Source organism: Manacus vitellinus, unplaced genomic scaffold, assembly GCF_001715985.3.
Source record: "Manacus vitellinus isolate BGI_N305 unplaced genomic scaffold, ASM171598v3 scaffold_38_pilon, whole genome shotgun sequence".
Lineage (NCBI taxonomy): Eukaryota > Metazoa > Chordata > Aves > Passeriformes > Pipridae > Manacus > Manacus vitellinus.
The window spans coordinates 69,634-90,311 of record NW_021940526.1 but is presented as its reverse complement, the minus strand read 5'-3'; the positions used below and the strand labels follow the sequence as shown (position 1 = coordinate 90,311).

The 20,678-nt window shown below is 41.5% G+C and overlaps 1 protein-coding gene and 1 long non-coding RNA gene across 2 annotated transcripts in view; both read right to left on the bottom strand.

Moving 5' to 3' along the window:
• Positions 1–2,776: 2,776 nt before the first annotated feature.
• On the bottom strand, positions 2,777–10,858 carry LOC103766017 (serine/threonine-protein phosphatase 4 regulatory subunit 3B-like). Its single transcript, XM_018077619.2, has 11 exons — positions 9,914–10,858; positions 8,564–8,641; positions 8,237–8,350; positions 7,414–7,530; positions 7,091–7,222; positions 6,267–6,369; positions 5,636–5,794; positions 4,752–4,921; positions 4,270–4,409; positions 3,634–3,808; positions 2,777–3,107 (listed from the first exon to the last, which is right to left on the bottom strand). The coding sequence occupies exons 1-11, from the start codon at positions 10,460–10,462 to the stop codon at positions 3,021–3,023; spliced, it is 1,824 nt and encodes a 607-aa protein (XP_017933108.1). The 5' UTR covers positions 10,463–10,858; the 3' UTR covers positions 2,777–3,020.
• A 461-nt stretch (positions 10,859–11,319) lies between these two features.
• The window catches only part of LOC108640573, a 30,425-nt gene continuing 21,066 nt past the window's right edge, over positions 11,320–20,678 (bottom strand). Inside the window, exon 3 of the long non-coding RNA XR_001921266.1 lies at positions 11,320–11,734. This is a non-coding gene — a long non-coding RNA (uncharacterized LOC108640573). The remainder of the gene's footprint in view (positions 11,735–20,678) is intronic.

The window sequence follows — 20,678 nt, the reverse complement described above, 5'->3', positions numbered from 1 at the left end:
GGTGTCTGCAACAAACTCCTGAGGGGAGAAAAGCAAAGAATTACCTGACGCAACAGCTTCAGAGGATGAAGCTGCGTTTTTTTCCCCATAAATACAGCTCCATGATTTAGTCTTTCCTAAAGGTTGAATATAAGCTCTCAGCAGAGATGGCTCTAGAAAATAATTAGCTCTATCTGGTGAGCAGGCTGCAAGTTGCCTGCACTAGTCAGCATTCACTGCTTGTGGCAGAGTGCCAAGTACATACACATAAGATTCATCCAAAACTAGCCCCTCTGATCCCACAGCTAGCTGGAAGATATGGAATATTCTTGAATAAACCTCCACTTGCACAAATATAAACTTTATGTCCACCTATACATAGAACTTTAAGAGGTAAAACCATCCAGATGTTCACTGCTTTCCAGAGACAAAAAATGCAACCAGTACTAGAATTACACATTAACTCTTCTTTAGAGAAATGCTGATCCTTTCACACTTCTTTAACTTGGGCAATCACCAAGATGAGCTGTGTCTAAACAGCCTCAAAAGTGTTCATAACCTGATTTACTTTCCATGCAGAGAGATTTACTTATATTCTGTAGCAGTGAATTTTACTTAAATAGATTATACAGAGAAGCACTTCGAACTCATGATTTCATAGCTCCTGCACTCCTCCGTATTCTGTGAAGCCTGAATTTCCCTGTATGTGTGGCATGGGAGGTGATTTCTGTTCACACACAATTGAAGAAAAGAAACTCAAATCTTTTAAAACCTAGTCTATCATTAAAAAGCCAGCCTTAGCCAAGAACCATCATATATAATTGTTACATTTATTCTAGGTTGGTGGGTTTGGGTTTTTTTTATTAAATATAGTTTTATTTTCAGTATGCAAGTGTCTCCATCTAACTAAACTTCATCCCTGAAATGAGGTGGAATGCTGCAGGCTGAGGTTTGAAAGGCAAACTTAGGAAAATTGAAAATAGGTGATCTTGCCTGACTTCTTTATCTTCTCTGAGAAGTCAAGAGGGCAACTCCTCACAGAACCCATAAGAATGAGAAATTAAAAAAATTGTATAACAAACTATTCTAGAAATAATAATTAAATTTCCCCCTGACCCATAAGGTTTGGGAGCCAAAAGTTTCTTCTGTCCTCTTTAAATAAAAAACCTCTGCTAAAGGTTGCTAAAGAAAGGGCTCTGACAAATATACTAAAGATTTCTGCTGAAGTGATTTGAGTTGGCAATGCAGCTCACTGCTTATTATTTTCTTTTCCCATTTCATATCCAGACAAGATAACCAAAGTATAAAACCCTCAAGTAAATTTTCAAAGCACATGGCACTAACAAAACTTCAACAGAAGCAGTTTAGACACTGAGCGTTTTTGGAAAATCCCATTTTCCTGATGCAGGATGAAGTTTCACATTACTGGGGATTGCTGCAGCTTAATAGGAATAAGTGTAATAACCATAACATAACCAAAGAATGGCTAAAATGCCTTATTTCTCCTACCCTGTGACCTACTATTTGGGCCCCCATCAGTCTCAGGGGTATTTTTCTCCCCACCCCCAACTGAATAGGAAAAACATTTTTCTTTTGCAAATTCTTATTTTGCAAAGGTGACAAATTTGCTCTGTTCTTTTGTTCCCTTTTGGGAGTTTTGTGCCTATTTCAAATGATGAAATCCTTCCTTTGTATCCCTCAGCCACTGGAACAGAAGCCACATGATGCTGATAACTTTTAGAAAGGCAAGGCACTCAGAAGGGTGGGTGCTGCCATCACCTGCCCAGTTGCCCAGCATGGAAAGACCAAGTCAGGTGGAGGATTGGAAGCACAAGACAGAACAGTGCACTGCTGGAAGAGCTCCAGCTGGCTGTTAGTCCCTGCTTCAGGGCATCTTCCTGTCTGAAGGCAAAGAAGAAGTTATAAGGAAGCTGTGGTTTTAAGAAGCTCACTGCAGACCTCAAGAGAAGAAGGATGTTTTGAGAATAAATTTTATCATCAATAAGTAAAGGGATTTTTTTCCCTCTTACACTTAGTCCATGTTTTATATACCAATATTTCTAATTACATGGACATACACTACTAATGCTGACTTTTCAGAATGCTGGAAACTCACTGATTTTGCTGGAACATGTTCAGTAGTGAGGCCATTAAGCGTCCCTGCAATGAACAGATTTGCTCAACCACTGGCCTCAACCACTTGAGAGCCTCTACAACAGAAGCAAATACTGAGACCTGTTAAAATAATGCAACTTCAAGCAAACATAATCGCTTCAGTTACCAGGTTGGAGGTGTCACCAGCAATTCACTTTCAAAGGAGTAGAATTCTTTTAAAACCCTTCACTGGTTTGGCCTGGACAGATTGAAAACAAAGCCAGGAGAGAGATTACCTTTTGCACGTGGCAAGACATTGCTGACTGCAAGAGTAACTCACAAGAGAAAAAACAATCCCACCCAGTCAAGTTTCATGAAAAATTTTTATTAAAAGAGCATTTGGAAATAACATATTTCATGAAATTACAGAGTCCTAAATAAATTAATTCCTAAATCTTTAATACAATATAAACTTCTGTTTAATGGAACAAACTATATTACGTATCTACACAGACAACACTTTTTTTTCAAACAACAACTACATTTAAAACTAACTACAAAAATGTTCAGAGAAATGGTTTCACATTAAACTATTCCAGAAGAAAAGGACATAACACTTATTATTTTTATATATTACTTATATATATTATATATTTTACTCATACATTACTTATATATATATTATTATATATTACTATTGCATTACTTTGTATTAAATAAAATCATTATATATATATTTTATATATAAATGTATATTAATATTTTTAACTACATATTACTTATATTACTAACATGTATTACTATGATATGACATTATTACTATATAATAATGTATCATCAAGAGTAATCTACATGGTGGATTGCAGTTGGTTCCATAGTTTAACATTAAGCAATCATAGCATTTCAAACCCATCATAAAAGTCCTTATTTCAAAGCTTCCATTTCCTTTAGGAATCCAGACGAGTTCTTTTCCTTGGACGTGCCTCCTCCTCTTCATCCTCATCAGTAAAATTAAATATTTCAAATATACATTTCTGCCAGTTGGAAAAGGAAAAAAAAAGAAATTTATCATATTAAAAAAATACAAATGAGCAATTGCAGTACACAACCCCCAGCCAACCTGTGCAGGACACATAAGCCTGCCAGTAGCAAGTTTCTGGGTGATGCCTTTTCCATTCCAAGACCCTTTTGTCTGGAGAGTGGTTTTGAACCTCAACTTGAGCTTCCTTGCTCATCTGATCTGACCACAGAGTTGTTTCAAAATCACTTTGTAAACTCCCAGCTTCAAATGCACAGATCCAATGTGCAGTTCTGCAGAAGAAGCAAGATTAACCTGTGCCCACCAGATTACCAAGAGACTCCAGTCCCACCTAAGCATTTCTCAAACCTTCCCCCAAATTAGCCAGTTTCACTAGGCAGAGGTTTGGCTACATTTATCTCTAACTAAGACCCCCTGCCCCCAGGTCATTGCTGACCGTGCCACGTTATACCCGGCAAAGCACTATGAGGCTGCTGCACTGTCCTACACAAGGGCAACAGCTTCCAGACAAGTTCTCCCACCTTGACAGGTGACATCACTGTGGTCAGGGGTGTGGATGTTGCATTGGAGACATTGGAGCTTTGTGGTGATGTCGGAGCTGCCTCCTCTTCAACTTTACTGCCCCGGGGTCCTTCATCCGCCTCGGAGACTGTTTCATCTCTGTCAAATGTCTTGCCGGGTAACATGGAGGGGACACTGCAAGAAACATAGGACAAGTGATTTGAGCTTTGCCTGATGCTTCAGACTTAGCCAGACTCAGAAATGGCTTCCAGAGCTTTCAAGGGAATTCAGCATGTTGCAGAAGGCAATCCAGCTCGATCTCCAGTTCCACCCTCACTGTAAACTTCAACAACCCAGCTGACAATGAGGCAAATGGAATCCTAACTTGGAGGGACAGAGCAAGATCCTGCTCTGCATAAAGGGTGAGTTTCTGAATGGAACACTTAATCTAGTGACCCATAGCAGCTCTACTACATGAGGCCACAAGAAAAGGCAGATGAGGGTTTACTGCAAATTAAGAGGGTTTTCAGCAAAAATGAAACCCAACCCCAATCCCAGCCACCTTCTTCTGCTGCCCTTCTGGAAAAGAAAAACAACCAGCAGTCTTGTGCAATGGCAGTCACTGGCAGTCTCAGAAGACAGAAATTGGGCCATACTTGTTCAATGTCTGGCTTTGACAGTTTTTTTCTTGCTTGTATTTTGCCTTCAGTCCCTGGAACGTGCGAACATATTGGATGGAGTCCAGCTTGTCAGAGAAATTCTCAACTATATGTTCGATAAGAGACTGGATGTCTTCCTGCAGAAGAACAAAAGATGGTTTTAGTCTCCAATATTCACATTCATAAGGTCAGAAAGCTTTTGAGTTTTGTTTGGAAAGCAACTAAGCCCTTCTCCAGAGCCAAAACATTCTTGTCAAGAACAAATGGGAAACAGGCAGATTTATCCTTAAAAAAAAAGCTGAGATCTAGAAAGAATTATTGAGCTTCCCATAGAAACAGACAATAGACTCAGCAGTGTCCCAATTTTACTTGTGACCCTTCCACCAAACCAGGATGTTTCCTATCTGGGAGAGCTGCCTTTTGCCTCTCAACCTGAGAGTCCATGGATGTGTCAGTGCTGAGGCTGCTGCTGAACTTACCGCCCGGATGAATTCAAACAGCTCCAGCAAGGCAGAGTTGAGCAAGTTGTACCTAGTCCCATTGTCCAACAGAGCATTTACAACTGGCTCAAAGAGGTTTCCCAGAATGATGTACCGGTTGTAAAGATCGTCTTTCAGGCCAATCATCCTCCTCATAAAACGAAGAGCAGCTGTGTGAAGAAAGACATTCAAGCATTTACTAATCCCATGCCAGGGCTCCAATCTGCTCCTCGTGGAAGAACTGAAAATTCTGGTGTTATCCCAAGAGGAAAATGCACCCCTAAAGCAAGAGCATTAAGAAGCACTTGGGGAAAGTGCAGAAGCAGCATTTGCTGACAGATCCCCTTTTCTTTCCTTCTTGGACTTTGCTGGGTATTTGAAGGTCATCAGGGACCATTGATTTCTTTCTCAGATCCAGCAGCAATATACTTAAGCATGTGTGAAGTTCAACTGTTCACTCCCTCCTGTGCTTTTCTCTGCTCCCTTCCCAGAACCAGCCCCAAGTCTTTAACTATCCTACTTCACAGAATTTCATTCCCTCTGCACAAGGAGCACCAGATTTAGGACCTTCTTAAAGAAGGACACGATTTCCATGGAAATGAGACAAGACATCTCATCACTAAGGATCCTTACTGTCAGGAAGACCTGAAAAGATCCCTGAGGACTTCAAAAGAGACCACAATCCTCCTCCCACCAGGAACTGCAGTGGTCTACGCTCACGGACAGCTGCTACCTTTCTTGCCAAATTACTTCATGGTAGCCAGTAAAACACAGGAAATCAACAGGACTTCTAAGTTCAAGTGTAGACACTGGTACTCTGGTGCACCTTCCACACAGGACACACAAAGCCTTGATGAAGGAAACCACAACAGCTCCATACTCACCTAAGGCCAGAAATTTGTGTTTGGATTTCAACAATACCAGGATTCTTCTTAGCAGATCTTTGCTTGTAACATACTTCTTCATGTGATACCTGTGCCGTCGTACACAAAAAGAAAGCACCTCCAAAACTAAAGCAAGTATTTCTGCTGTTTGATAATCATCTACAAGAAAAAGGAATGTATTCAGTTATACCAAAGAAAGAAATAATATACTGTCACGTACACTGAGCTCCGTTGATATTACAGTTTGTGATGTGTTTTTAGTGGATTTTTGTCTTACTGGATTGCTTTAGGAAGCAGCACGTTGGGTCAGAACAAAACAACAAATACAACTGTGGCTTTTTTCCCCATTACAGCCAATATTCTTTAAAACCAGACTAGGAAAACTACTACATGACTCACAATAGACATCAAGAAAGTACATCTGTGCAAAGCACAGCATCAAGCTACATCAGCATTCACAGCTGCAAGAAAGGGCAATGAAAACTCCTGCCAGTAGAACCACTGTCCTTGAAGGAACAACAGTTTGTAGCAGGAATATTCCCAGCTGGCATCAGGGGCCTATTGTTGTTCTCAGGACTATAACTCCCATCAAAACATTTCAGGATTAAAGGGGGAAAAAAATTGTCATTACCTTTGTCATAGGATTTTTCTGATGTATCAGCCAGAAGTGGGGCAGTAAGAACATGAATGCAACGGTCGTAGAAGAAATCGAGAAACTCAAATATTTCTAAATTCTAAAACAACAGTAACTGCATTAAACTCTGGCAATCATATATAAATATGAAAGAGTAGTAGCAGAAGAAACAGCCTAGGAAGAATTCTACTGACTCCCTCAGTTCTGCCTGTGTCTTTTATTTAGGCCTGCAGCACTGTCTTCACTCAAGCAAGATTGACTTATTTATTTTGGGAAAAATCTGTGAGACAGTCAACCAACCTAGCTATCACCAAAAGGCTCCCCAGCACGGATGCAAATATAAACTCATCAAATGCAGAAACTCCTCAATGACTCAAAGCGCTTTACCAAGTGACCTTAAACCACTCTGACATGCAGTTTCTTCTGCAGCCAGAACAACCTGCAAACCTTTTGACTGGTATTCTGGGACATTACAATGTATTAAAACATTGATTTGGTTTCACACAGACTCTACTGGACTCTCTTCTTTCAGGATTTATCATCCAGCCAGAGGGAGTTACAGTCAGACAGTGCTATGGCACTGCCACAGGGGACTGCTTGGTTTCGTGCCTGCACAGTGCCCCAGACACACTAGGGCACACTTTCATTAGCAAAATTCACTTCTGTTTTGCTTATTTAAACTCACTACCAGACCACACTCCACTTAATAAAAAAAAACCTAAAATTGTTTATTCTCTGCCCACAATAATAGCAATAGAGACTCTCAGGCTTATAACTTTGCTGAGACAGTGATGTGTCTTCTGCCCTTCATGTTCACTTACACTAACGTGTTCCCGCATATTCTCTGGATCAATCAGAATAAGCAAAATCTTCTTTAGCTGATTATCTCCTCCAAGTCCAGGGTCAGCGTTGTTGATCAGCTGCTCAATGATCACAATGAGGAGTTGTTTGTTCTGCAAAAAACAAACCAACCAACAAAGAAAACACAAAATAATTACTAGCAGGAATGGAATGAGTTCCCCAGTTTCTGTAATTTTTTTAAATAAAAATTAAAAGGAAACAGAGAAATTGAGACTTTGCCTCATTATTTCCCTGTTTGCCCTAAAACTAGTATGTTAACAATCTCCAAACCACTTTTACTTACATTGTCACTCTGATGGGCCTCTTGCAGTACAAAGTCATGGACCGTGAAAGGATTAAAGTATCCTACATAAGACAATATATCTGCAGCAACAGATCTTACTTGCAGATCATTCATTCCCTAAGACAAAAGAGATTAATTTGTTAGAGTATATCAAGTTTGGTATTTATTATCAAGTGAAGATTCAAAGGAGAGGCACTTAAAAATCTGGACAATGTTTCATTACAAAAGTTTCTAGGAGAAACACAGTAAAACAGTTACAGAAGAACAACAAGAACCCAGACAAATCTTTTCCCACTCTTTCCCTCCTTTAGAAAGGACACAAGGTTTTCTGTGAACTTGAGAGCCCTAATTTAGGCCAGAAACATTCACATCAGCCTACTTGCTAAAGTATCTCAGACACTGATCTTTTCTACCTGTTATCCACAATTCATTTGGTACAAAAGGACCAGCTGTACAAATCAAGGTGTACAACAATTTCTCTGCTCATTTGCAGGCAACAAGAATTCAGATAGGATTGTGTCTGATAAAAAACCAATCAAGCTGCCACATCAAGAAGAGTCTCTTTCAAGGTTCACACCACCTTGTCCCAAGGACTGCACTGCCCACAGACTTCTCCATCATGCAAAGTAAAAATAATAAGAGCAATCGAGCCAGGTTACTCCAGAGTGGAACTGTGGGCAGCTTTTGGAGGCTGAACATCACAACGAACTTCCACTCTCAGCAGAGCAAAGCTCTCCCATTAGACGAGGTAGGTCCAAAACACTGGTGAAATCACTAAGACCTTTTCTAGTTTTATTAAAATCAGCTGTACATTTTCACTTACCATTAACCTTTCAAGAGTTGGAAGAATTTCAAACTTTGCCAAAGTGTTGAGAAATTCACCTCTATTCGTAGGTAATGCATAAGAAAAGGCAAAGAATTCCCTGAAAAACTTCACCTAGTGCACAAGAAAAAAATAAGGCCAGGTTTATTTGAGTCAGAAAACTCTCGGAAAGGAGGAAACAGTTCTGCGGTCTTGGAGGTTTTTCTGGAGAATCAGCCAGGACACCCTCCCTTCAACACAAACTGTAACTATCAGAACAGTTTCACTCTTTCTATTTCATCTCTTTCATTTAAAGCATTCAAGGAAACACCGAGAACACTGGCTTACCAATTCACGTAGTTGCTCATCAGCTGTAGCTTCATCATTCAATTTTGCAAAAATTTCAGAGAAAAATATCTCATCTTTCTGTGGAACACACAAAAAGAACACAACTTACACAGTGCCTCTGGAGAGTGAAAATAAATCTTTCTAGGATCGTCCACTGCACAAAGTCAAACTCTCCACACTGCCATTATTTTTATCCCAAAGAAAGCAAATGCCAGAGTACACATTCAGCAGGATCATTTCCAGTGTATTGTTTCAGCACTTCCCGTGTGCGGCACAAGCAGCTCTGGGAGACCAGAGTCACAGGTGAATCTGAGCAGAGGAGATGATCCCTTAAACTGACCCCTAAATTCGTCTCTCTTCCTTTCCTTCTGTGCTGTTCCACCCCAGGGCTTTGCAGCTCTTCTCAACCTCATAGATTCCCTGTGGGATCTGCCACACACCCCACCCCCAGCAAAAGGACAGAAAAGGGCAGTCCAAAGATGTGCCAGGCTCCCTCCTTGCACCTTGCATGGAACCTTCCAGGGAAGCAACCCATGCACTTCTGCACTAGAAAGTGCCCACCAAGAGACAATATTGACCTTGCTGCACCCACGCTGTTCACACTACACTATGAACAACCCACAGGATCAGTTTCCCTCTTTTGGATCTGTAGCATTGCAAGGCATCTTTTCAGTCCATCTCTGCAAGGGGGACAAGATTAACAGGTTACAAGCTGGCTGCAGACACATCCTCCTTAATCGTACTCACAATGAAACCTTCTCTCCCACTTGCAGGAGCTCTGCTTTGCCAAGATGGGAAACTTTTGGGACTATTTTTTGCTTCTCATATTCATATCCTCTGCTGCCAAGGCTCACTTAAGGATATATAGGACAACATTTTATTTTTTGTAAAGCATTTTGGTTACCCCGTTGCTTCAGACTCCAAGAAAACCAGGGTGAACATCATCATCTCTCAAGTGTTTGGGTGCTCTCTGCCCTCTCTGCACATGTATTTCTTTGTACCCCTTCACACAGAAAACAGTGTAACAAATGCCCCTAACAGAGAATAACAAATGTTGCTTGTTCCTGAAATACCTACACAAAACCAGTTCCAAAGGTGTATGTTGCTTGGCAATCACAGAGAAGGACTTTAAACTCTTTACAACCCATTAAAAAGTATTAAGATACTCACTTGAAATCTACCGTTTTGAAAGTACAGAATGCAAGGCATCAGAAAGAAGGGGAAGCATTCAAACATTGTGCAAATGAAAGTGATTAACTTAGACAGTGTTCAGCAGCTGTAACCCATTTCCAAACCACAGCCAGAGGGATCTATACAGATCCCATCTAGGCCACACTGAAACCCGCTTACCTGCAAGACTCTTAAAATCTCCTCTTCGCTGCGTCTGATGAATGCAGTGAGGGTAGAAAGAAAACCCTCTTCCAAGTCAGATGAATTCTGCGAGATGATGGCATGAATGTATTGTGCCCTGAATGTCTGGCGGATTTTGTGCCTGATTTCAGGGTCTCTTGTAGGAATAACTTCCTGAAGCTTTGCTGTTTTCATCAAGAACTCCCTGAGGCTTTCTGGCTGAGCCAAAGACGGATCATATTCAAGGCATCCAGCAACATTCAGAATACACTCGTCAGAAAACATCACCTCAAACAGAACATCTTCATCCAGGTACAAAATTCCTCTCACAATGTCAAACAAAAGACGCAAGCCTTCGGTGTCCTTTAAATTCTCACAGACTTGGAAAAGCTGCAGCAGTTTGGGAATATAGCCTTCCTTTTTCAAGGCCAGGGCTAGCTTTTCCTTACCAACGCGTGAGCGGCCAACAGAGCTCACGAGGTCTGCGATCTCTCCAAGTCTGTGGACTTCACAGCTGGGAAGGTCCATCAAAGGAATACTTGCACTCATTTCTTCAGGTGTTCCTCTTCTGACTCAAAAAGGTCCTGGGCGACTTCCACTGAACAACGCCAATGACAAAAAAAGGGAATGGGAGGGAAGCAAGACAGGAGCACATGCTGCACTGACCTGCCGCTGCGCTAGCCTCCCACTGCTCTGCCCCTCCAACTGCCACAGGTATTCCAAGGCCTTATGGTGTCACCTGGACCAGAGCCTTCTGATTGGTCCATCCCTCAACATTCTGGATTACTGGGCTCATGACAGCCAACGGTCACAACCAACCGACTCCTTTTCGTTGTTGACCTTTTAGGAGTTCTACAGTAACTTCCAGTACCTTCAGGGGGTCAGTAAGGAAGCTGGAGAGGGACTTTTCCCAAGGCAGGCAGGGATAGGGGGAATGGCCTTAAGCTGTCTCTGGACTGCAAGGGTGGTAAGGCACTGGCACAGGTTGCCCAGAAAGGCTGTGGATTCCCCATCTCTGGAAGTGTTCAAGGCCAGGCTGGATGGGGCCCTGAGCAGTCTGGTCCAGTGAGTGCCATCCCTGCCCATGGCAGAGGGCTTAAAACTAGATGATCTTTAAGGTCCCTTCCCACCAAAACCATTCTATCATCCTATGATCTGGAAGAGAGATAGAAACAGTAGTAACTGTATCATGGCTCTTACCCCCTCCTGGCTTTGTAAGAGCAGCAGTTTTTATCTTTTCAGGGAGCACAAAGGGTAATTTGTGTTTGTGCAACATGTTAGAAATTTCAAATGCCATCCACAAAAGGTAAGTGCTCTTTTTCCATCAGTTAATTTAATGCTGCCACGTGGCTCTTCATACCACACTCCCCAAGGGCCACACTGGCCCTTCCAGCACAGGGCACACGCTAACACCACCACCCAGGAAAAATCCCACCAGCCCATCAGGGCTGGAAAGCCTTTTGAAATCAGATGGCAATGAACAGGCCTAGTGTTTCCCCATTGAGGGTGTGTCCCAGCTTCTTCTACCCATGGAAAAATGCATCTAAAACATGCATGGAATAAGTCCTGTAGGAAACAAAGCAGAAGGTTTTGTGGAGGCCTTTGGAAAACAGGAAGCCATGCACAGGCACAAGTTGTGATACTTTTGCTGGCCAGCATCTTTTTAATAGAGAGTTTTTACTGGAAGATGTTGATCTATTTTTAGCAAATTAATCAGGACAGAAGTCATTTTTGAGGAATATCTCATTTGGACTTGAAGCTGTGAGGTTTCTCTTCATATTTCTGGTACCTTGCTTCCTTTCTCCTCTGGAAACACTTTTTCTTTAAAAAAAAAAAAAAGGAATTAAATGTTAGAAATGAGAGAGAGCAGAATTAAAATGTTTCAAGCCTGGTCATTTTTTTTTTTTGTTTTCATTTTATGAAAATTCTCAGCACTGAATTTTCATCTCAATTAAAACTTCCTAAAACCAAGAAAAATGTTTCTACCTACTCTATTAAAAATGTTCAGTTTTGTTTGTTCTAACCCATCTTAACATGGTTAACAGAAGGAGGGTTGCAGAGTCCAGGCATACCACCCTGAGGAACTGAGGAGGGCACTAGAGAGCCCCTCAGCCTATTTGGGCTAAGCTTCAACACCATCATCAATACTAGCATTTCATTAGATATTTTCACATGTTATCATTAGCTGTAGTACTGTAGCTGTACTATCATTACAATTAATTTGTCTTACCTAGAATAAGAAATTCCAAAAAAACACACATTCCAGCCTCAAAAAATCCATTTTTCCCCTCTCTTTTTAGTCATTGTGATCTATGTACCTTCTAGCTACAAACATTTCTACCCTGAAATCCCTATAGAGGAAATCTGCTAGATCTCAAGTTTCTCTCTTTGCATTTTTGCAAAATTATAACACAACAGGGTGGACAGAAAAAGCCCGAGGGAGCACATATTGGGCTGGGTGCCCAGAGAGCTTCACCTCTCCCCAGGCCTTTTGGACTGCTTTAATGCCCAGTACATTGAAGAAAAAAACCCTCTCACTCCAGTCGAAATAACTGCAAGCACAAAAACCTGTGGCAGGGCTGGCAAGACTAGTAAAGCTCATTATTTTGTACTAAGCCGCAGTGCAGTCAAGTGCATTTTGTTGCATAAGATAGAACACATCAAGATCTTGAACTGGCACAGAAAAAAGGGTGAAAGTTTCTGATTTAGTAGAAGCTAAGGAAGGTGCATGTTGCCAGAAAATTATAGTTATCCATTTTGCTCCAGCCTCAATGACAGTGGTTAAAAACCTTCCCAGGTCTTAGAGCAGCACTGTGTGCTACAGCCAAATGGCAGAAGAGCCTTTGGGTATTAAACAGATCAAGAAATTTTAAAGGTAGCACTTTTTGAAAGTTTGCATGTCACATTTTCTGCCCTTTGTATTTAAATGGCACCTAGGAACAGACTAAAGATGAATATACTTAAATTTTACAATAACCTATTTCAGCCTTTATGCCTTCCTAGGAGCATCATCTTCCTTAGAAAGGGAGTTATGCCATATATTTATTTCTGAGGGAAAAAATTTACTTTATGCTTGGTGAACATCAGTCCTCCAGCGAGTCCCCTTCATACACACCTTGTTGTGAGTTTGCAGCCACTTAAGAGAAGAGTTGGGGAAGAGATTTGGACATTTAATCAGTGGATGCGTAAGGTTACAGGAAAGCAACTTGTGAGAAAAGGAGAGCAGGCCAGGCTGACCAGCAGCCACCAAAGGGACTGGCAGAGTGGGTGCCCTGATGGCAGAGAATCCGGAGCATAGCTGGGACATGAGCAGGACACCTGAAGGAAATTCATGTGGGATGCAGAGTGGTACTCAGCCTACATCAGCCCTAGCAAGTCAGTGTTTGGGGGAAAATTATCAGAAGAAAGTAAACTCAGTCTTTTTACCTACATCACAAAATCCTTCCCAGAAGTATTAAAGCATTAATTAAATTGCTGTCTTCAGTCATTCAATTTTAAAGACAAATTTCTTTTCTGGGAATATTGTCTTTTAACATCCCTAGTATATCAGAGTAGCTTGCTTTATATAATTAAATCAATTTCACAGCAATTTCCAGACTGGTTGTGCAGCACAGCAGTCCCTGGGCAATCCACACCTTATTCAATGTCTGCTCTTCGCTTAGACTACACTCAGTGATGGTGTAAGGAATGCTTTGACTCAGGGAAGAGACAGAAAATTGCAAAATGCATCCTTCCCTGACCATCTTGACCTCCCTCCCTTCCCAGTGATGTAGCCTCAGGTTCAAAGGCCCCATGGCAAATATCATTCCCTCATCTGATATGTGTGAGCAGGGTTTACTAAAAACCAGACACAAACGGCAATCACATACACCTGAGGTAGCCCAGCTTTTCTGCGGCTGTTGCACAGCACAGTTGGAATAAATAAAAACTGCCTTGAAATTAGCTGGAAGTGTACACACTAACAAGGGATCTCGCCTCTCTGACTTAAATAGTTTTCAGTTTATTTCCCTCACTTCTCAAATTCAGAGAGAGACCATTTAAATCAAATACTACACTTCAAATCATGTCCCTTCTTGAAACTAAAGAAAACGAATCCCTAGCTGTTATTTACTTCCCAATTCCTTTGCAGGTACTGCAGTCCTTGTTATTCAAACATAATCACAAGAGGAAAAACAAATCTTCTTCATGTAATTATATTTCAAACACTTCACTTTCAGGTCATTAAATCTCTGGTATCTTCCTCCCACTCTCCCAGCACCCTCTTCTGTTGTTGCTCTCCAATGGCTGCTGTCTATGTGGCAAGCCTTCCTGGCTGGGGAGCCGTTAATACCGCAGATATCATTGTATTGCCAGTAATGAAACACTCAGTAAGGTGCCCAAGCAGCTGAAATTATTTCTTCCAAACTGTAATCTCTTGAATTTATTGACTATGGACTTGAAATGACACTTGCTGTTGTGCTGTTTTCTCATTGCTCCCAAGAAAAATCATCACAGTCTTTTTTTAAACTTTTTTCCTATAAAATCCTGTCAATTCTTTTTTCTTTTTCTTTTTTTTTTTTCCCCACCATTCTACTGCTCCTTTTCTCCTCTCCTCTAGTCATTCATGAGCACCTCAACGGAAGGTCAGATCAATGGTGAGAGTGAGAGTGCAACAATCTGACACCTGTCACTGCCCTATCACAACGAACTACAAACCAGCACAAATCACCTGCATTCTTCCATAAAATGAGGGAAAATACCTCCAACCCCAGAGATATTCTGAGAATTCCCCTGAAGGCATTAAACCAGTGCCTTAAAGAAAGTTTCAGTTCTAGATCATGAACTTTTTTTTAAAAAAAGCAATTTTTCAGAAGAAAACTCTGAAAACATGACCAGGGATAGAGATCAGGACAATTACGATTATCAGGATCAAAACATGTGTACTTCCAGAGTTATTTTGCCAGAGAGCATTTATGTTCTTGTCCCAAGCTTTCATGGGTATCTTCCAACATGGTGCTGAAGGCGGACAACACAGCATTCCTTACAAGCACAGAGCAGCTTCCCATAACTGAGTGACATCTGGTTCCTGCAGTGCCTTGCAAAAGCAAAAGGAGACTATTAAGATTTTACAGTGCTGATACCGCAACACTTGCAGTGGCTTGTAAAACAAGGTGATTTAAAAGTGCCTGAATCCACAGTAAAATATCAAACAAGGTGTTGGTTTGAAGGAGAACAGTATTCATGCAGGAGCAAATCCCCTGCCTGCTCGAGTGCATCATGGATTCTGGAGGCTTCACTCGTATAATCCAGCTCCCAGTTTGTTTAAGTAAACACGCATTCAGCCCAAACAATAATGTTTTCTTCTTGAGGTGGCTAAGCATCTTCGCAAAGTGGATTAATTAGGTAGTTAGCAGTTTTCCCTGATTGTTGATAAACTCCAAAGCTGAGAGGACAGTCAGCAGTTAAAGCACTGCGGCATGTTTGTGTGTGTGAAATGAGGGAGTATACAAACAATGTCTCCGAAATCAGGGGGATTGGTTTGATTTTTATTGAAGAATGGTGATGCTCAGAAGGATTTGCACAAGCAGCTCTGATGTTCTGGTTTTCTGACTGGAGTCAGCTCACTACCTCCATAACAGAGAATGTCACTGATTTCCTTTCTTCAAACTTAAGGATTGACAAATGTGAAAGAAGTGAGCTGAAATACCCTCTGAAAGATGACAAAAACCAAGGCAAAGTCTACAAAAAATCACTGTTCTGTACTTACTTTTTTCTTTTTTAAAACTGTGTATACTCTTAAAACATTGTGACCAGCTGTTGTTCTTAGACATAAAGTGCTTATCACTGTTATGATCAAAATGATAATGAGCTCGCTGACATCAACGCAAGGCTCAAAACACTGTCTTCTGAAGCATACAAAAAGAATCGAATAAATACTTCTCTCTTTAACAGTATCATTTTATCTGAATAGATTAAAAAAGATGTTTTAAACCAGTCTGTATCTTATCCATGCAAAATGCTGGATCAATTTTGAAAATGTAGAGGTTTAGAAATTTTAATTCATAGAAAATATTAACAGAGGTATGTAGCATGGAGTCTTTATATAATAAAGAAATGGAGTCTGCTCCCCGATCAGATGGTAATCAAAGAGACCTTATTCAAACTCGGCGCTCCTTCTTATCCCTTAAACCCGTGTGACCTTGTGACCAACGGGGTTGTCTATTTCGGCACATGTCCCTTGGGCTTCCCCACCCTTGGTGCGTCCCCTGCACCCTGGACACGCCTCCTACATCACTCCCTTCTTAATTATTTAAGATGGTCACAAAAACAGTGAAAAACAACAGTGCAAACAACAGAACAGTACATTGTAAACTACCAAAGCTTGCAATGACCCAGCATATCGCTTGCTTTGGCTTCTTATACATCTATTGTAAACCTTTTAAAACCTTCTTATATTTCTAAAGGGTATTGCAACTTGGAGTAATAACTTTATTAACCTAGGGGCCTTAGCCCAACCGTGCATAGACACATAACCTTTATTAATCTCAGGGTTTAAATAACTGGGGAGTTCAACTTTATTTCAAAAACAGGCTAAGCTTAGCAAAACTAAATTCTCCTAAAGTGACCATGTGGCGGAGGTAGTGTTATTTTGTGAGGTGTTTGGTGTTTAAGGCACTTGTCCAGTCATACAATTCTCTTATTCATTCACTCACACATTCACTGACGGTCATCATTTCATTCATCATACACACACTCATGGATTTTGTACAGACTCTGCTTTCGCCACACTGGTCATTCTTAAATGTAAACCTGAAACTTAAACATTATTACTAAAACATTACCGTTTTATAACTTCTGCGTTACTCTGGTTCTTGCTGCTGTGGTTGTGTACCTAGGTAGGGTCTAACACACCTGGAAGGAATCCATTTCAGCTCCTTTCCTGTAGCCATACAGGCATAGCCTCGTCCCCAAGTCATGAGGTCCATTGGTCCCGTCCACTGCCCTGAAATCAGATCTCTTACCATGACTGGTGGTTTGGGAGAGGTGAAAGCCTGAGGCCTGTGCTGCCTTTTGTGCCTGCTTCTTTCAGCACTGTCACAGTTTAAAAAATTTATAACATACAGGGCTTTCCACAGGTGCTCTTGAGGGCTACAGGTCGATTCCCCCCTTTTATGTTTAGCTAACATGTCTTTCAGTGTGCAATGTGCCCTTTCAACAATTGCCTGTCCAGTAGGTGAGTGTGGAATATCTGTGTGTGAAATTCCCCAGTCTGACAGGAAGTTTCTTACCTTTTCTGAGATGAAAGTTGGCCCATTGTCAGTCTTGATCTGTTTTGGGGTACCAAGGGTAGCAAAACAACTGAGCCAGTATTCCGGCGCATGTCCCTTGGGCTTCCCTGCCCTCAGTGCATCCCCTGCACCCCTGGACACACCTCCTACAGAGGTACTTTGGTGCAACTATCAGAAGTGGAAGTATGTTTAATATCAGCATGAAAGAGTGTTGAGAAAATAAAGATATCAAATGCATAAAATTACTCAAAGCCATGCTAGTGTTAATTGGTACCAGCACTGCAAACTCTTTCCTATCTTCTCTTCCGCAAGATGAGGCATATTTGAATATGAACACAGATTTTGGATACCTAGAGAATCAATAGATAGAACGCGATTGCCACAGTGAGTTTCCAAAACTCAATCCTACTATTTTCAAATCCTCTCTGCTTGAAAACAGAAGAACAGCACAGGCCTCAGAGAATGGCACAGGACTCCAGGATCTGGGCTGCTCTGGTTGACATTATGAGAATCCATCCTAGGAAGTTAAAAAAAAACCAAACCAAACCAAACCAACCAACCAAAATCCTTCTTAATGACTACAGAAATTTGAAGTTAAGAACAACGTTATCTTGAATTTACAATGACTTAATTCCCACTAACAGCAGAACAAAATTGATTCTCCTTTACAGTCAAGCCTTTTTATGGCAATCCATCAAAATCATAGAATCATAGAATCAGCCGCGCTGGAAAGGACCTTCAAGATCAAGTCCAACCCTTGATCCACTACTACCGTGGTTACTAGACCATGGCACTAAGTGCCACATCCAGTCTCATCTTAAAAACCTCCAGGGACAGAGAATCCACCATTTCCCTGGGCAGCCCATTCCAATGTCTGATCATCTTCTCTATAAAGAATTTCTTCCTAATATCTAACCTAAACCTCCCCTGGGTAGAGCTTAAGATCATGCCTTCTTGTCTTACTGACAGCTGCCTGGGAGAAGAGACCAACCCCCTTTCAGGTAGTTGCAGAGAGTGATGAGGTCTCCCCTGAGCCTTGTCTTCTCCAGGCTAAGCAAACCCAGCTCCCTCAGCCTCTCCTCATAGGACTTGTGTTCAAGTCCCTTCACCAGCCTTGTTGCTCTTCTCTGGACCTGCTCCAGCACCTCAATATCCTTCCTGAACTGAGGGGCCCAAAACTGGACACAGTACTCGAGGTGTGGCCTCACCAGTGCTGAGCACAGGGGAAGAATCACTTCCCTGGCCACACTGTTCCTGATCCAGGCCAGGATGCCATTGGCTTCTTGGCCACCTGGGCACACCGCTGGCTCATGTTCAGCTTCCTATCAATCAGGTCCCTTCCTGCCTGGCTGCTCTCCAGCCGCTCTGTCCCCAGCCTGTAGCACTGCAGGGGGTTGTTGTGACCAAAGTGCAGGACCCGGCACTTGGCCTTGTTGAACCTCATCCCGCTGGAATCAGCCCAACTCTCCAGCCTGTCCAGGTCACTCTGTAGAGCCCTCCTGCCTTCCAGCAGATCGACACTCCCCCCCCCGGCTTGGCGTCATATGCAAATTTGCTAATGGTGGACTCAATCCCATCATCTAAATCATTAATAAAAATGAGGTAGTAATATTTAAAGGCCCCTTTTACTACTGCAGTAGGAAAGAGTCTCTGGGGCTGAATAAAAATAAAACCATGGTCAGCCTATAGCTGTTCATCTGGTTCATGGTTTCTCATCAAGAAAGCAACTGGGGTGCCTGAGTATTTTAAGAACTGCAGCATAATCTTGATTTATGTGTGAGAATTGAGAGCAGAATTGGAGAAAACTTGAATTTTGGCAAAGCTGTTGGAAAGGAGAGGTGTTCAACAATGAAAAATGCAACATCTAGGGTCATGGTATATCTTTATAGGGTCATGGGTATATCTTTAGACTAAAGTATGCTATGGCCAGACAAAGTTGTGCTTTTTGAGAACCAGATACCACAACTGAAGTAGGGTTTCCATAGAAAGACAATGAATATATTTTCTTAAAGTATTAATCATAAAAATAATTTGTCTTTTCATTTGAGTAAAGGATTAAATGGAACGGTTCCACCTGAGTTGCATCCAGCTTTCAGAACTTCCCCCACACCCCGTGAACATTCTGGTAAGGCCACACTGCTGAGGAGAGCAACCTACTGTGATCACTTGGCAAAAGGACCTGCTGTTGGTAGGTTCAGAGAGAAATATCTACTGGTCGTGCCTTATTTCAAAAGGAAAACACTGGGGCAGATAACCCAGGTGTTAACAACACCCAAACCACACTGAGCCTGCAGGGATCAGAGCTGGTCCTCTGTCAGGAAGGGTAATTATGAAACAGCACATATTTTACAAATGAATTTACTCCCAAAGTGAGGTAAGCAGAGCAGAGCAGACAATTCTGTAATTATTTTTTCCTTTTCTCTTACGTGAACAGAATTACACCCTCCTTTATGTTGTAGATGGTGGTTTTTTGGTTTTGTTTTTCTGGGAGGTTTTGCGGTTTTCTCTTGTGGTGGCGGTGGTGGTTTTGGGGTTTTTGCTTTGCTTTGTTTTTTTTCAAACAGCAATGCAGAAGGCTGAGAAGGAACATGAAGAACATGCTTCTATGAAATCATACTTTCTAATCAGAGTAATGAAAGGAAAGCCATAGCAATAGTTTCGTGATTTCTTATTAAGGTCACAGGAAGTTTCTTAATGCAGCATGATACTGTCCGCCAGTAATAATTCAACAACAACTAATAAATTCAACATCATGACAGAGCTGCCATCCAAGTATCCTAATACTGAGTCTAGCTGGCATTAAGAAGGGAAACTAAAACAGGGGGAGGAAGAAAGCTTTCCCCCCGAAAAGCAAGAGGAAAAGCACTGGAAATCTGCAATTTTTTACTGTCTTTTGAGTGGTATTTTTTCCTCTTTTTTATTCCTTTTAAAGTAAAGCCACAGGTCTTCTTTTGTTCAGCAACGCTTGTCTTACAGGGACATGTAAAATCTCCATCTGAGGCCAGGGCCCCTGTCTGGTATGTCATCAAAAGCAAGGGCAATGAGGATTTGTTCAAACTGTAGATGTCAATGCAGTGTTGAGGTATGGGAGCTGGTGCAGATGTTAGAAGTAAACTGACCATTGTAACGTGCAGCTTGTGAGAAGCTGAATAAAAAGTCCACGTGAGCTCATCCTGATAGTAATACAGAATTTATCCTACAGCAACCCATGATGACAGTCTTAAGTATATTTCAAAAAAAGTTCCATGTGCATCCCAACTAAAATAGAAAGAGATGAAAGCTGAAACAAGAGTGAGATGATCTCATACATGGACCCAGGAACTCAGATGACAGAATGCTTTCACCCAGCACAATCCCTCTTGCCTGCAGCTGAAGTGTAGAATTAGCACTTCCTCCAGGAGCAAGGATGTCTCCCACAGGTTTGAAGGTCGTGCTTCTCAGCATAACTTTTCCCCCTCAGAAAAGTTATGTTCACAGAGATGTTCATTGAAAAAGTG

What these genes read in the sequence shown, in the direction of transcription:
- LOC103766017 (XM_018077619.2), bottom strand. Translation starts at nt 10,462, where the DNA reads ATGAGTGCAAGTATTCCTTTGATGGACCTTCCCAGCTGTGAAGTCCAC. An exon ending in ATGAGCAACTACGTGAATTG is followed by an intron (nt 8,351 to 8,563) that starts GTAAGCCAGTGT and finishes CTTGTGCACTAG; the next exon opens with GTGAAGTTTTTCAGGGAATT. An exon ending in CAAAGCCAGACATTGAACAA is followed by an intron (nt 3,809 to 4,269) that starts GTATGGCCCAAT and finishes TGTTTCTTGCAG; the next exon opens with TGTCCCCTCCATGTTACCCG.